This window comes from Eucalyptus grandis, chromosome 2 (genome assembly GCF_016545825.1).
Source record: "Eucalyptus grandis isolate ANBG69807.140 chromosome 2, ASM1654582v1, whole genome shotgun sequence".
Taxonomy (NCBI): domain Eukaryota; kingdom Viridiplantae; phylum Streptophyta; class Magnoliopsida; order Myrtales; family Myrtaceae; genus Eucalyptus; species Eucalyptus grandis.
This window is the reverse complement of record NC_052613.1, coordinates 45,477,747-45,493,189: the sequence shown is the minus strand read 5'-3', so window position 1 is coordinate 45,493,189 and position 15,443 is coordinate 45,477,747. Positions and strand designations below refer to the sequence as shown.

At 38.3% G+C, this 15,443-nt stretch overlaps 2 protein-coding genes across 6 annotated transcripts; both read left to right on the top strand.

Moving 5' to 3' along the window:
* The first annotated feature begins 2,456 nt into the window (after nucleotides 1-2,456).
* Nucleotides 2,457-5,994, top strand: LOC104429330 (1-aminocyclopropane-1-carboxylate oxidase homolog 8-like). 4 transcript variants are annotated; one of them, XR_005548730.1, is made up of 3 exons: nucleotides 2,457-3,026; nucleotides 5,497-5,650; nucleotides 5,761-5,994. XR_005548730.1 is itself a non-coding variant. In XM_039307812.1 (2 exons), the coding sequence occupies exons 1-2, from the start codon at nucleotides 2,551-2,553 to the stop codon at nucleotides 5,531-5,533; spliced, it is 513 nt and encodes a 170-aa protein (XP_039163746.1). In that variant the 5' UTR covers nucleotides 2,457-2,550; the 3' UTR covers nucleotides 5,534-5,994. The 4 variants fall into 4 exon arrangements, 1 of the variants encoding a protein (XP_039163746.1); XR_005548732.1 differs by having other exon boundaries at nucleotides 5,497-5,760; nucleotides 5,878-5,994; XR_005548729.1 differs by having other exon boundaries at nucleotides 5,497-5,760; nucleotides 5,846-5,994.
* A 554-nt stretch (nucleotides 5,995-6,548) lies between these two features.
* LOC104435518 (1-aminocyclopropane-1-carboxylate oxidase homolog 3-like) lies at nucleotides 6,549-9,635 on the top strand. 2 transcript variants are annotated; one of them, XR_001984774.2, is made up of 4 exons: nucleotides 6,549-6,651; nucleotides 7,287-7,399; nucleotides 7,599-7,737; nucleotides 9,069-9,635. XR_001984774.2 is itself a non-coding variant. In XM_039307771.1 (2 exons), exons 1-2 carry the CDS (start codon nucleotides 6,558-6,560, stop codon nucleotides 9,341-9,343), a joined length of 369 nt encoding a protein of 122 aa, XP_039163705.1. In that variant the 5' UTR covers nucleotides 6,549-6,557; the 3' UTR covers nucleotides 9,344-9,635. The 2 variants fall into 2 exon arrangements, 1 of the variants encoding a protein (XP_039163705.1); XM_039307771.1 differs by lacking the exons at nucleotides 7,287-7,399; nucleotides 7,599-7,737.
* Nucleotides 9,636-15,443: the final 5,808 nt, after the last annotated feature.

The following is a 15,443-nucleotide window of genomic DNA, read 5'->3' as shown; positions in this document are numbered from 1 at the left end:
GTTAAAAATAAAATAATTAGGTAATGTTAATCACGAGCTATCTATCAATGGCTAACTTATCCCAAAAATAAAAAAGGTTGAGTCGTGCAATATCGCAATCTTTAGTTTTTATCGCCCAATTAAAACATAGTTGTGAATGTATTAATTTTCAGGTTCGGATACATAATTTTAACTGGGAGATCACAAGCCTGTGAGAATCATACAAATCAGACAGTCACATTTTTTCTATCACCTGATTAAAACCTCATCGGGATAACTTTCGTTTTTAGGTTCCTATGCATTGACTTGTGAGTTTAATATCTTGTTTTTACGTTGATTTCCATCACGTCGTTGGTTCATATCATCCACCACATTGTATACGGCCTCTTTGTCCTTCCCTCTCTCTTTCCTTAGGCTACACTCGCGTTCATACCCGGAACAAGAGCATTGCTCGAACCAGATCTCGGAGCCGCAGCACGGGCGTCATCAGCACCGATCGACAAGCCTCCGAGCAAGTCCAAGAGCTCAAGCAATTCGAAGAATCCAAGCTCGGAGTCAAAGGCCTCCTCGACTGGGGGCTCAACTTCATCCCGCTCCTCTTCACTCACCCGCCTAAGACCAGCCCAGCCCAGGCTCAATTCGATCCCCACCATCGACCTCTCCTGCTGCTACTCTTATAATAATATTTTTTCTTTTTTTCTTTTTTCCATTGGTCATTGAGCCCCTGGCAATTGGCTAAAGGGAAATATTGGTTAGGGTCACCCTTGCTGGCCTTGGGTGAGGGGCACCCTCGCTAAAGGCCAGTGATGGCTAGTCTCAGATGAGGCTTGCCCTCGCCATGGAAAGAAAAAAGAAGAAAAAAACCAAAAAAAAGAGAGCAAAAAACACTAAAAAAATTATCCATGTTGGTTCCACGACACTTAGGATGATTAGCATTTACATGAGTGATTTTTTAGTAAAAAATGATTGAGTTGACTCAATTGGCAAAATGTGGAAATATTTATAATTTGATTGGTACAATCAAAATATTTAGGATTAAATTGATAAAAGTATGATAAGTTTAAGACATTTTAAATAATTTTTTTTGAGCAAATGGAGGTGTAGGCGAGCATAAACCGGAGGGAGATGGAGACCCGCATTGCGTTCTTCTCCAATGTCTGACTCGTTCCACTTTAAAGCAGCTAGCCGGAGGTTATCAACGCAGCCACTTCAAATTAATGTTGCTCTAATTGATAAATTGTATCAAAATCAGTTCTATAAAAGCTTGATTACCATTTATGATACTGTCGAATCAAGTGTAGAATATTTTAGCAAAATGACACGTAATGACACCCTCTTGATAATGCTGGGGCCGAAATTAGCGGACATGGATGATATTCGCGAGGTGTGTAAAAAAGAGGTGATGGAATGGAACCAGCAAATCTAACGACTGGCCTAGAAATGGGACTATTGAGCGAGGGGCTTGATTGAGTTTAAGTAAGTTGTGGTTGGGACGAGGATCATGGCGGTGCATCAATATCCCTATTATCCCTAGCCTGACCTGACAGTTGGCTTAATTGCCCACACGGACTGAGAGTGATCATGCTGCTCCTACAAGACTAGGGCAGAGGATTGTAGGTGAAGCACGATGATGAGCTCTCATTATGAACTATGACTCTCAACATGTGCTACAAACTTTTTTAAGTTATGATAAATCAATATGAACACGACAAGAAGTAAATCAGAAGATTTGAAAGCTCCCAAATTCACAAAATTGACATTTGACCTAAAAAGAAGCCAAAATTTTTTTGGAATTTGAAGTTCTTACTTCACCACACTCAACTTGTGCTATAAACTATTTACAGATAAGTCGGCCGGTTCAGACCCATAAAAAAAAAAAAAGTCAGCCCGTCTACCGGCAATGCAACTTATGCCGTCTACATGAGGAGATTTCTTCAAGGAATTGGACAGCAAAACTTCAATAATTTACTTCCGGGAAAAAAAAAATTTCTTTTATCCAAATACTTATTCATACCTCCGCCTAAGGGTCATCCCTGACTTGCACGTGGGCTATTTTCATATGAGCCCCAAAATTGTCACATTTTTTTTTTTGGTCAGTCCAAAATTGTCACATTGCTAATTATAAATTTGCTGCAATCGGCTGTCCTTTTCAATTTAGATCCTATACTATAATATAGCCTTGTATTTTATTGTTTTTTAAAAACTCAATAATTGCTCAATAAATATTTGACCAAATTGCCAGAGTAGTTGCAGTGGGCTGTCCTTTTCAATCTAGATGTATATAAATGATTAGAAAATCATAGACAACCAAATTAGAGCCGACAGTATAATATAGGGTCGTCTTGTATTTTTCTGTTTTTGGAAACTCAATAATTGTTCAATCAAACCTTCACCTAACAAGCACTGAAGATAAAGCGTGAGCCAATCAATTCATCTTTAATTCATGCAACAGATTCTGTCACCTACCCAATCTTTTGAATTGCCATGGTCCCCTCTCTCTCCCCTTAAAATCAGCCCCTCTTCTCCCCTCCTCCAAAACGCACACACTCCGGCAAAGTTCAGGAGAAGAAGATGACAGGAACCATGATGGGTGTCGCCAACGCCAATGAACAAGAAGCCCTCGACAGAGCCCAAGAGGTCCGGCAATTTGAAGACTCCTACCTCGGAGTCAAATGCCTCCTCGACTCGGGGCTCTCCACCCTCCCTCCCATGTTCATCCACCCGCCCGACATTCTATCCAGCCTCAAGCCCGGTGCGGGGCTCAAGACCGATTCAATCCCCATCATTGATCTCTCCAGCTCCGACTCCGACCGACGACCCTTAGTCGTCGAGGAAGTTGCACACGCTGCTCGTGAGTTTGGCTTCTTCCAGATAGTCAATCATGGCGTGCCCATGGAGGTCCTGGATCGAACGATCACGGCAATGAAAGCGTTCCATGAGCAGCCAGCGGAGGTGAAGGCGAGGATCTATCGAAGGAAATCTGAGTCCGGGGTCGCCTTCTTCTCCTCCAGCAGTCACTTGCTTCCCTCTGACGCGGCTTGCTGGCGGTAATGTGAACGACAATTTCTATGTTGGGTCGACAAGACACGAACATGAGTGACTCAAAATTGAAAAAAAAATGACTCAAAATTGAAAAAAGAGTTATCAGAAAATTCTTAAACATAGTGCATGGGATGCCAATTCGATTTTAAACATTTTGGTTAATTTGTCAATTTAATCATTCTAGTTAATTTTGAAAAGACTTTACTAATATGGATATCAATTATCCTACGTGACATAACTGGCACTAATGTTGACAATCTTTGTAATTTTTTTTAACTTTTTCTATTTTATTTTTTATGCTATTCATGTCACATAAGACCGCTGACATTCACGGCAATGAAGTTTTATCAAAATTGGTTAAAACGACTATATCGTCAAATTATCAAAATATTTAAGATTAAATTGATCAAATTGAAATATTTGTGATTAAATTGATATATGTGCAATATCTTTATGAATTTTTGGGTAATTATCATATGGAATTGACATGAATATTAAATTATCCTTTTGTATAAATCAAAATTTTCGCTATCCCAAATGAAGTTTCATGCACACACATACATATATATTTGCAATTTATATGAATTTATCGGTGACAATACAATGACTGAGTGTACGAATTTATCAGAGGCAATACAACGACGAGCACAGTATTGATGTGTGTGAATTCATTCGGATTTTTCTTAACCATAAACATCTCAAACATTTACGCTATATAAATGTGGACACATGAGTTCATATAATTTTTCATATATATTTTTAAAATTTATATTTTATTAAATTTGGACAAGTGAGAAGAAATGTTGCTCGGTGATTTACAAGCACAAACAATGTATTGTCTGCACTACACTTTTAATAAGAACTTCTAGAGCATATTGAGGTATTGCTGGCACTACGCTTTTAATGAGAACTTCCTTACCACCCTTAGAAATGATACTCTCTTTCCAACCATCTAATTTGGCATTGACTTTCCCTAGTATCCAAGCAAACATATCTCATTTAGATCTTCCCCAGTCCAACGGGATACCGAGGTATTTTCCTGTTTTAGCTAATACCGGGATTCGAAGTTCTTGTGCTAAGTTATCCTGTAGTTGGGAAGGGCAGCCTTTGCTACAGAAAATACCCGATTTATTCCATTTGATTGCCTGTCCCATAGCGAGACAATACTGATTGAGAATATTGTCGAGTTCTTGGCATTCTTGACTTGACCCATCTAGAAAGAATATAGCGTCATCGGCAAAAAACAAATGAGTCAGAGAAAGGCACCATCTGTTTAGTTGGATACCTTTAAGATTTCCCATTAGGAGAGCTTGATGGATGAGAGTACTCAGCATGTTGGCCATTAGAATAAAGAGATAGGGTGATAAAGGATCTCCCTGTCGAATCCCTCGTGTTGGTTGGAAATATTGCAGTTGCGTGCCATTAAATTTGACACTAATGGAAACTGTAGTAATGCACTGCATAGTCCACTGAACCCAAATAGGATGGAAACCTAACCTGGACAGATAGTCTTTGAGAAAGTCCCACTCAACACGGTCATACGCCTTTGTCATGTCCATCTTGACAATAGCTTGGAATTTTTTCTTTCTAGTTCGTGTCTTCAGCTGATGTAGAATCTCCTGCACGATTAAGATATTGTCTTGTATTTGACGGCCACTCACAAATGCACTTTGTTCCATAGAAATGATGTCAGGCAGGAAAGGCTTTAGTCTGTTGGCTAACACTTTGGAAATTATTTTATAGGTGTAATTACAAAGACTAATGGGTCGGTATTGATCTAGACATTCCGGATTAGGGACTTTCGGTATGAGAGTGATAATAGTTTTGTTGAGATCAGGGGGCATCAAACCAGATTGAAAAAACTGCTTCACTGAGGAAAAGACGTCTTGTTTTAAGATTTCCCAATAATGTTGGTAAAACAGGCCATTAAAACCGTCAGGACCAAGGGCTCAAGATTTCCCTAGCTGAAAAATAGCGAGACGAACTTCCTCTTGAGTGACAATAGAAATAAGTTGCTGGTTCATAGCATATGTCACAACACACTCACATTTTTTAAGGATAGGCCCATAGTCACGATTTCCTTCTGATTTGTAGAGCTTAAAGAAAAATTCCAGTGTCATGTCTTTGAGTAGTTGATCGTCTCGAACCCATCTTTGGTGCTCATCCATTAGCATCCTGATTATGTTTCTGTTTCGCCTTTGAATAGTAGTGGCATGAAAAAAATTGTATTTTAATCACCCCACCGGAGCCAATTAATCCTTGATCGCATCACCCAATATTGTTCTTCCTGCTGCCATGCGCTGTCCTTTCAGCTTAGTGACTTTCTGTTTATCTATTGTAGTGGTGGTCTGATTAGTTAACACTTGAAGTTGCCGCTGTAAAGATATTATCTACTCGTTTGCTTTTGAAAAAGTGGTTCTACTCCACTTCAGAAGGGCCCAACTGACCTGTTTTAGCATTTTTGGCAAGTTATAGCCCTTTGCTCGAGCTGAAGACCAAGCTGTGTCGATGACTCATGGACAGTTCTGATGCTGCAACCAATAAGCTTTGAAGTAGAAAGTCTTCCATTTTCTGTGCATTCTGGCATCAGTTGAAAGAACCAGTAGACTGTGATCCGAACCCACTGCTGGTAAAGCACATACTTTTGCCTCAGAGAAAGCAATCCTCCAGGTCCAGTTACAAAGAACCCGGTCCAATCTCTCTTTAACTAAATCATTCCCTTCACGGTAATTCATCCAGGTAAACGCACATCCCTTGCTATCGATATCCATCAATGCACAGTCATGTAGTACCTCTCTAAAGGATTGCATTCGAAAAAAATCAGCGTGGCGCTTACCTACTTTCTCCCAAGGATAGGCTATTTCGTTGAAGTCCCCAGCACAAATCCAAGGTAAAGAGTTGATGGATGCAATTCGACGGAGTGCTGTCCAAAAGGGCTGATGTGATTGAGGAGTTGCTGGAGCATGTACACAGGTCAGTCTCATAGTTGTTCCTTTCCCGTATTCGGTGCATTTAGAATTGATAAAGTCAGAAGTAGTAAGTTCCACTTGAAGAGATATGTGAGAATGCCAAAATATAGCCAAACCGCCAGTGATGCCTACTGGATTAACGATATGAGAATAAGTGAACGGAAGTTGACGCTGAATTTTGGAAAGAAATAGATCTCGATTCTTAGTTTCCATCAAAAAAAGTACATCCGGCCTCTCTTTGGCCACTAGGGCCTTTAGTGCATGAACTGTCAGGGAAGAGGCCAGTCCCTGACAGTTCCAACATATGAGCTTCATTTTTCTACCGGTGGCTTTTTAGGGCAAGCCACCTCAGCCCGATTCCTGACTTCTTCCGCCATTAACATAGGAGTATCCAGTAAATTATTATCATCAATATAGTCCGATCCGTGGGATCTAGCATCATATGGATTATATCGCTTTAGTTTCTTTGATGTCCCTGTTTTGGTAGCAATACGAGAAGGTTTAGTCTTCTTGGCATTCCAAGGCCATTGAACCATTTCTTGTTGGACTTTGTGCAGAGCAGGGATCATGACCAGAACACCTCCGGTGGAAGCTGTCAAAGGAGGAGGAAGAGCAATAGAATCCTGTTGCGGTTTTACAGCATTCCCTGTTTCTACAAGCGGTAAGTATTGATGCCTAGTCTCAGTTCTATCCATTGGAAAATTCGGGATACTTTTCTTTCTCATGATAGACTGTTTGGATGCCTTTCTGTTTGGATGAGACTGGAATCTTATCAGTAGTAATTACCTTCCTAATTTTAGCGACTACCTGATAGTCTGCCTTAGAGGTGACTACTTCAGTAGGAGGTAGAGTGGGTACTTGAGATGTGAGGAAGGGAGGAGTTTTTGGCAGAACATCATCAGTGTCGTCAGAGAGAGGGCTGCCTTCATAGAAAGTCTTCCAGTACGGACTATGCTGATTAACTTCAGCTCGCAACCAGTGACTGAAGGCCATCTTCTCCTTACCTTCCATCTTGGCTTCCGTAAAAGGTATGGTTGGACAGTACATGGCATAGTGTCCCATTAATCCACATGAATAACAAAAGTGGGGAAGCCGTTCATAGCGGAAGTCTAGCCATAGTGCTTTCCTTGCAATACGAATCAGTTGCCCCGGTTTTAAAGGATCACATAAGTTAAGTTCTACTCTAACTCGACCCACTTTTGAAGTTGTTCCATCTTTGGTATCAAACTGAACTTCCAGCATTCTTCCAATGCTTCTTACTGCTCTGCTTAACATCTGAGTTATGCACCATTCTAGGGGAAGGCCAAATACTTGGACCCAGAATACACATTTAGAAAAATCATAACAGTGGAGAGGGGTATTCGGCTTCCAGGGTTGAAAGATCGCCAAATTATTAGAGAATCGCCAAGGTCCTCCCTCTTCTATTCTCCTTTTATCACTCTCTAACTTGAATTTAGCCACATAGATATCCATTTCCTGTTGAGTGATTTGCACATAATCTGTACGCCATGCACATTGCATTACACTCTGGAATGCTGGTAGATTAATAGAGGAGTTTGATAAAACCTTACCGACTAATATCCTTCGACATTCTTCAAGTTTTTCCAGGGGTGGCGACTCATCCCAGGTATCGATTTCTTGCTCTGACCATAATCGACCCAATCTGTTACAAAGGGCAGCAATACAAGCTTTCTCTTCCTATGCGGGATAGTCCATGAGGACAATCTCAATTCAGAAAACATAGGAGGTAAGGGATGTAGTCGGCATGCAAAGAGTAGTAGAATACTGGCTATGTGATTGATAGAGAATTAACGGAAGTGATAGAGACATTAGGGTAATTCAACAAAGAGGTAACGATCGTAATTGTGCAGCTGAGAGGGAATGAAGCTAGCGTAATCGATAGCTGAGAAAATTGACAGAAGCAAAAGCAGCAGCATCATCATCATGCAAAAGCAGAATCGTCGACATGCAATTCAGCAGGGAAATTGGGTGGGCTAAGAGAATTCTATAGACATTACGGGGAAGGTGAAGTCGGGAAAGGAAAATTCATTGCTGATACTAGGATGGAGGCTTGTTAGTGAAGAAATCTCATCGAGGCCCCAAACGAAGTAGAAAGACAACCAAGATTTCAAAGGAAAGGGGTAGACGACAACTTCAAGGTCGCACTGAACAGAGATGGGAATTGGAATGGAAAATTAGGGTTCAGAAACAGATACAAGGAAAACTACCATTGATGGTAGAGGGAGGCTCTGCATATCGAGAGAGATTTTTCTAACTACTATATAAATTCTAAGTTGATTTAGCTTCCTAAGTTTAATAATAGGAAACGGACAAAAAGGTCGAGATGATCACATAATTTCAAAATGCATTAGGTGAGGAGGCAGAGTTGAACTTTAGTGTTTTTCAGATTGGATTGGATAAGCTTAAGTGGACAAGTTTTTACAGCATCTGGTAGCACTCCTTGTCTGAGAATAGTTGATCAGAGCCCCGTTTCATTATTTCTTTGAACTCTATTATGTACACTTAAAAGCTAGAAATTGAGAAAATATCCGCTCCAAAGCTCATCAAGTCACACTTAATTGCATTTTCGTCTGTCATATGGCAATGTACATGACATAGTTTGGTCACATTACACATTTTTAACCATTAAATTTTAATATTTTTCATTTGTAATCTCTAAACTCCCCATAATTTATTGAGTTTAAATTTCAAAAAATGAGAGAGAGAGAGAGAGAGAGAGAGAGAGAGAGAGAGAGAGAGAGAGAGAGTATATGCAGATTTTATCTTTTCGGAACTCAAAGAATATTCATTGCTATCTCAATGACACTTCACTTTTAAATCTATGATTGCCACATAAGGCAAGACGCGTGGCATAGTTCTGCCTCGCGACCCAACCACTAAGTTTTTAGTTTATTCATTTGTCATTTTAAATTTCTTGTCTTTTGTTGATGTTAAATTCCAAAAAATGAACAAAGAAAGAGTATCTCCAATTAAGTTTATTTATATCATTCCAACACACGAATTCGGCATCTTCCTCTCACGTCGCCTCTGCGTCCTCACCTTTATCTTTCCTTGCAGCACGACACTCGCATCGGTCGAACCGGAACTCGGAGTCTCCAGCCATGGGTGTCACCGACACCACTCAACAAGCCTTCGACCGAGCCCAAGAGCTTAAGCGATTTGAAGAATCCCAGCTCGGCGTCAAAGGTCTCCTCGACTCCGGCCTCACCTCCATCCCTCCCCTCTTCATCCACCCGCCCGAGACCCTCTCCGGCCTCAAGCCAGCCCGCCTCAGGCCCGTTTCGATCCGTTCAATCCCCAACATTGACCTCTCCAGCTGCGACTCTGGCTAGCAGCCCTCCATCATCGAAGAAGTGAGGTGCAGGGCTCGCGAACTCGGCTTCTTCCAGGTAGTCAACCACGGTGTGCCAATGGAGGTCATGGACTGCATGATCACGGCGGTGAAGGCCTTCGACGAGCAGCCAATGGAGGCGAAGGCGAGGATCTACTGGAGGGGGATGGAGAACGGGGTCGCATTCTTCTCCAATGTCGACTTGTTCCGCTCCAAAGCGGGGAGGTAATCAACACGAAAAGATGTAACATATATGACTAAAGGAAGATGATGACACATTTTAATGTGACGAGTATGATATTGAGAAATTATACTACTAGATTGCATGAAGTGAGAGAACTCACTTTTATTCTTAACATCGAAAAATGAAAAAAAATAAAGAGAAGAAAATTAGGCAAGCAAAAGAACTAGTTCAAACCAATGCAAGAAAGTGGTGATCAGTTTCTAGTTTGGTCTGAGTCCAATAGAACCAATAACTATTTTTTTTCATACTTCCATTTGATATCTTATCGTCCAAAGTATAATCAGAAACAAATTCAGAGCTTGAGAAAAATCATATGCTTTTTATCCATATATTTTTGTTATCCAATTACAAGTTCCTATTTTCCCGGAAATAATAAAATAACCTGCTAATTTTTTTGAAGAAATGAAAAAATATATATGTAGTCAATCTGGTCCAATTCTCCCTAATAATCAGGAACTAAACTACCTAGACACCGGTTTCACTTTCAAGGACTAGAAATTGAATTGACGCTCTTGGGAATCGGACCCAACTAGCTGATTTGGTCCAATCTAAACGGTACCTGATTTGGACGGTTCATTTTGTAGATCCCTGATTTAAGGAATGATGTTGTAGGGACACGCTCCAAATTAAGCTGGAGCTAAAAGCAGACACAGAAGAGATCCCTAAGGTGTGCAAAAATGAGATGATGGAATGGGATCACTATATCCAATGCTTAAGAGGCATCTTGATGGGACTGTTGAGCGAGGGGTTGGGATTGATTCCTAAAAAGCTATAGGAATAGACGTGCCCCAAGAGTAGGGTCACGATGGGGAATTAGGGCGCGTTTAGTAATGATTCTGTTTCGGAGAACAATTTTTGATTAGAAATGATTTTTTCTAATTCTATTTTCGGGAACAATTCCTGAGCAAAAAAATGTATTTGGCAACTCTACAAAATTTCTATTCTCGAGATAGAAATGTATTTGATATGATTTTTAAAATTTTTAATACTTTTATTATATTTTCTTATTTTTCTCTTTTTTTTTTCTTTTTCTCTTCTCCTTCCTCGTTGTCAGTTGTTGGCCATTGTCATGATTGACGACCGACTGGGTAAGGTCAATTTGACAATTGGCTTGGCATCCCACATGGACCAAGGAGTGATTACAGTGCTCGTATAGGACCACCTCCCGGGATTGCAAGTGAAGCACATCGACAAGTGGTTGGATGCACCGCTCGTCCTGCGTGCTCTGGTTGTGAACATCGGTGACATCCTTCAATTAAACTTATGTTGAGTACTAGGAGCATCTCCAAAGTATCCAAGCTAGTTTAGAAGTAACATTATACAATAAAATAGAGATATGATTTATGTAATTTCGATTTTCCTAGATCTGAGTAAAAAAGCGCAGAGCACTGGGTGTTGGCCAACCCTAACCAAGAGCCACACGTGTTGATAGTAGTTTTCCACAACTTGAGCAATCTGGACATTCAGCTTGGACTGTTGCCGAAGTTCATATCCTTGGATAAACCCGCTGCTTTTCGGCAGTTCACCATGGATGAATCCTATAGGAGATTCTATACTACATAGTTGGACGGAAGTCTGATAAACTCCTTCAGGGCACGATTGAGAGGCGCACAGGCAAAAAAAAAACGATGCAGGAATAATATTGCTTCCTTATAATACTGGAGAAAATACTGGATTCTTCCCCAAATTCTACTGATCATTAATATATATATATATATATATATATATATATATATATAGGAGAGAGAGAGAGAGAGAGAGAGAGAGAGAGAGAGAGAGAGAGAGAGAGAGAGAGAGAGAGAGCATGCATGTCCTATTATATTTTGTTTTTTTCCTTGTCAAGTCAAAATTTATTTTAAATGTAACTTCCTGAATGTATTCTAAAAACTCACTTTTTCTATTATGTTTCATATACTCTGGAAATATAATAGTATCACGTCTTTTCAGCTTCACGATAACCTTCCCCTTACACATGATATTCTTTTAGAAAATTATATATATCATTATTGAATAAGTCCTATCTCTTCTCTCATATTAAATACTATATTATTAGTATTTTATATCATATCTTCTCTCGTGATTTGTTGAGTTTAAATTTCAGAAAATAAATAAAAAGAGAGTATATCTAGATTTATCTCTTTGAAATCGAAAGAACGTTCGTTGCTATGCTAATGGCACTTCACTTTCTACTCTATGGTTGCCACATATGGTAAAATATCTCAAATAGTTTTGCCGCGTGACCCGACCACTAAGTTTTCAGTTTATTTATTTGTCATTTTAAATTTCTCTTCTTTTGTTGATGTTAAATTTCAGAAAATGAACAAAGAAAGAGTATCTCCAACGAAGTTTAATATTCAAAATCAATGATAAATTATATAAACTATAAGAAAATAGGAAAGAGTACGTATATATTTTTTTCTCTTTTGGATTCGAACTTGAGGACTATGGATAAATAAGAGAAAGCACTTTCAAATATACTTCTGACTGATATTGAAGGTTCTTAAATATCATTTTCAATGATACGATTTTAATTTTAATTTTATATTTGTTTATTGTTTAATCAATACAATATAATTGAATGAAATCAGAAGTTATATGTTTATAATAAAGAAACTGCTCGATAAAAGATAAACAAAAGTTGAACAAACTGAAGGCACATGCCCTTAATTAAACTATTGCTAATTCAAATAATAACTTGTTTTATTCATATAAGTCGATCTAGTGCATCCAAATATTTCAGAAAAGATCTTTCATAATATGGATTACGACAAAGGTCTTGAGCTTTAATTTTTGTAATACGAATTTTTCTTTTCTATCGCAAAAAGAGCATTTCTTTTTCTATTGTAATACAAGTTTTTCTGTTTCATCAAGTATTATATTTTGGTTTTTATTGAATGAGACTTAGGTTTTGTGTTGGCTTTGGATAAAGAGGATCAAATGCGAACGAGACTATAAACTTTAAAATTTACAATCTCGCGATTAAAGAAGTAGCTAGCCTGTTGCACATTTGATATCAACGTTAATCAATGTCGAAACCTAATTGATGATATCATTTAGACGTACTTTACATAATAATGGAAGCCCATTAAAATTAAAGTAGTATATACAATATCAAAGACACTTTGACAATGCTACGCACAAGTAAGATGTCTAACAAAGCACTACTTTCTACTAAGTTTGAGGACACAACGTTGGAATCTAATCAACAACGTTGGATAGTGATGAACACCTAGTAGGCCACAGTCTAAGACAAATATGAGGACATAACGTCAGAATCTAAATAATGACACTAGACAGTAGTAACAACACCTAGTGCACACTGCCCTTAGATGTGTATGTGGAGACAACGTTGGAATCTAATCGACAATTTTGAACTGAAGCAACACCTAATGAACACCATCTCTAGATGAGGATGAGGACAAAACGTAGGAATATAATCAACAACACTGGACGATGGGTTAGCATTGGAATCTAATTGATAGCATTTTTGGAGATATAGACACTTGCCGGAATTGAATTTACAAAGGAAATTTTAAGCTACAATTAGGCTAAGACTAAGTAAAGATAAAAGCAATGTAAAGTTGTTTTGTACGTTGTTCGAGGGACTCTCTGTTGGATGGCTTGTGGTATTTATAGGCTAATTTGATAACCGTTAGTAGTCAGTTACTTTCATCTCAAGAGTCAGTTCACATTTCAAGTTGAACCATCTTATCCATGCTCATTCGGTAACTATGTCATGGTTTACCTAGCAAGTATTAACCACTCCTCCTTCGAGTTTGGCGCCTTTTAACTTTTTCCCGCCTATTTTCACCGCCAAAGTTGCGTGTTCCTCATTGATCTTCATCTTCGACACTTGGTGCTTTATCACTTCATCATGATGTTACCTGTTTTGGTCTGTCGAAACTCAACCCAGAATTCCTCAATTTTTTTTTTTTAATTATCTTCATGAGCTGGGCCGATGTAAATTACGACCCATATATGGTTGCGACGACTGTTTCAAGATTTTCTGTCCCTCGTGCCTTATACGTGCCCGCAGGAATACTTTTGGGTGTCAACAATTTCATTATGATTTCTTCTTTTTTCATCAAGTCAACTTATTTTAAATACCCAGACCAAAAATAACTTATCCTAAAAATAGATTTCCTGAATGTACTCTATTGCGGGCTTAGGAAACATAACATTATAGTGTTGTTCTACCTCATAGTAATCCGGCTCCTTAAATATGACATTCTTCTAAAAAACTATAAATATATCACTAATAAATAGGCCTAAAAAAGTACGACATGAGTACCATAATTTTCGTACGGTACTCTCTTGAGTATCGTAATTTTCTTTTTTGCTCATTTGAGTGTCATAACTTTCTTTTTTTGCTCATTTGAGTGTCAATTCTAGTAAATCATCTTATGTTGATATTTTAAATAATTTCTCATATGGCATGGATTTTTTTAAATTTTTTTTTTTTAAAATTTTTTATTTTTTTATTTTTCTTTTCCCCTTTTTTAGGGCCGATGAGGGTCACCGGCGACCCTCGATAGCCGCAAAACCCTCACCCCTGGCCTCAAAGGCCCTGGGCAAGGCCGCCGCCTTGCCTTAATACCCCCACAAAGCACGTATTGAATAGCTAGTTTAATGAAAATGTGACGTTTTTGGAAAATGTTTTTTTTAGGAAGTTATTTTTGTTAGGGCTAGACAAATCACTTGGAATGGGATGAATAGGTAATAATGTGGAATAAAAACATTATTGTGACAGAACAAATACTGATCATTTGTCCAAATAATTGTCAGATCTTACCAGTGCGCAAATAGTCCTTAAGACATATAAAATAAATAGAGCAAGGGAAAGAGAATTTGCACACAAATAGTTATAGTGGTTCGACTTTAGCAAGTTTACGTCCACTCTTCCACACTAACAACTGATTAGCTGGATTTCATTAGATCTCTATTAAAGGTTACAAGATCTGAGTATTGAATACTCAAGCTTGTGTGAACAATTTTTCACACACTCTCAACCTCTAAAACATTGTAGAGTATAGCTCTTAAAGACAAATTTTAATGAATGAAGAACACTCAAAACTTAGGAATTATAGACTTCAGAATTTTAGCTCTCTATGTTCCTTTCAGTTTCTCGATCTTCTTATATAAACCACTATATCCAAGCTGACTATTGGACATTCCCATAGAGGTTTGCTCAGCCAAACTTCCCATTGATCTTACACATTGTCAGAAGACCCGATAACTTCAAAGTTGTCGAGATTGAAGTCTTTTGTTGATTCTGCCACCCATACAATGGATGGAATTACCTTAAGTAAAGTGCTTTATTTGGAAAGAGTTTTCCGCCCTTCGAAGATTGATATATCCAAGATTTGTTAAAATCCATCTCAAAAGATTGAATTTGATATTCCTTTCTTCTCGGACAAGTCTCTCAATTATAGAAAGAAATCTGCCAATTTTCTAACCGTTGCACGAGGATAGTTTTCTAGAACAATACCCTAATAATCAAATATCAAAGATTTTAATTATTTCACTAACGTTTGATGCCGCTCATCAAAGTTTTCACTTGGAAAAAAATTTTCATCGTAGTCAAAGAAAGTTTTCTTAATCATCAAAACTAATATGAGAATTTTCCTCAATTGTCTCTCTCTTTTTTATGATGACAAAACTTTTCACAGCATAACCGATTGAAGAGATGAATTTGATAGAGCTTTGAAAATAGCAAAATCTGGATTTTAAGCACAAATTAGATCTATAAGAATGAATAATATAAAAGTTGAAAATCTTATAGATATTTTAGATAAGGATAGAAAAAAATTAACTAGTCTTGCAAAAAAAAAAATTGATCTTCAAAATAGTAACCGCA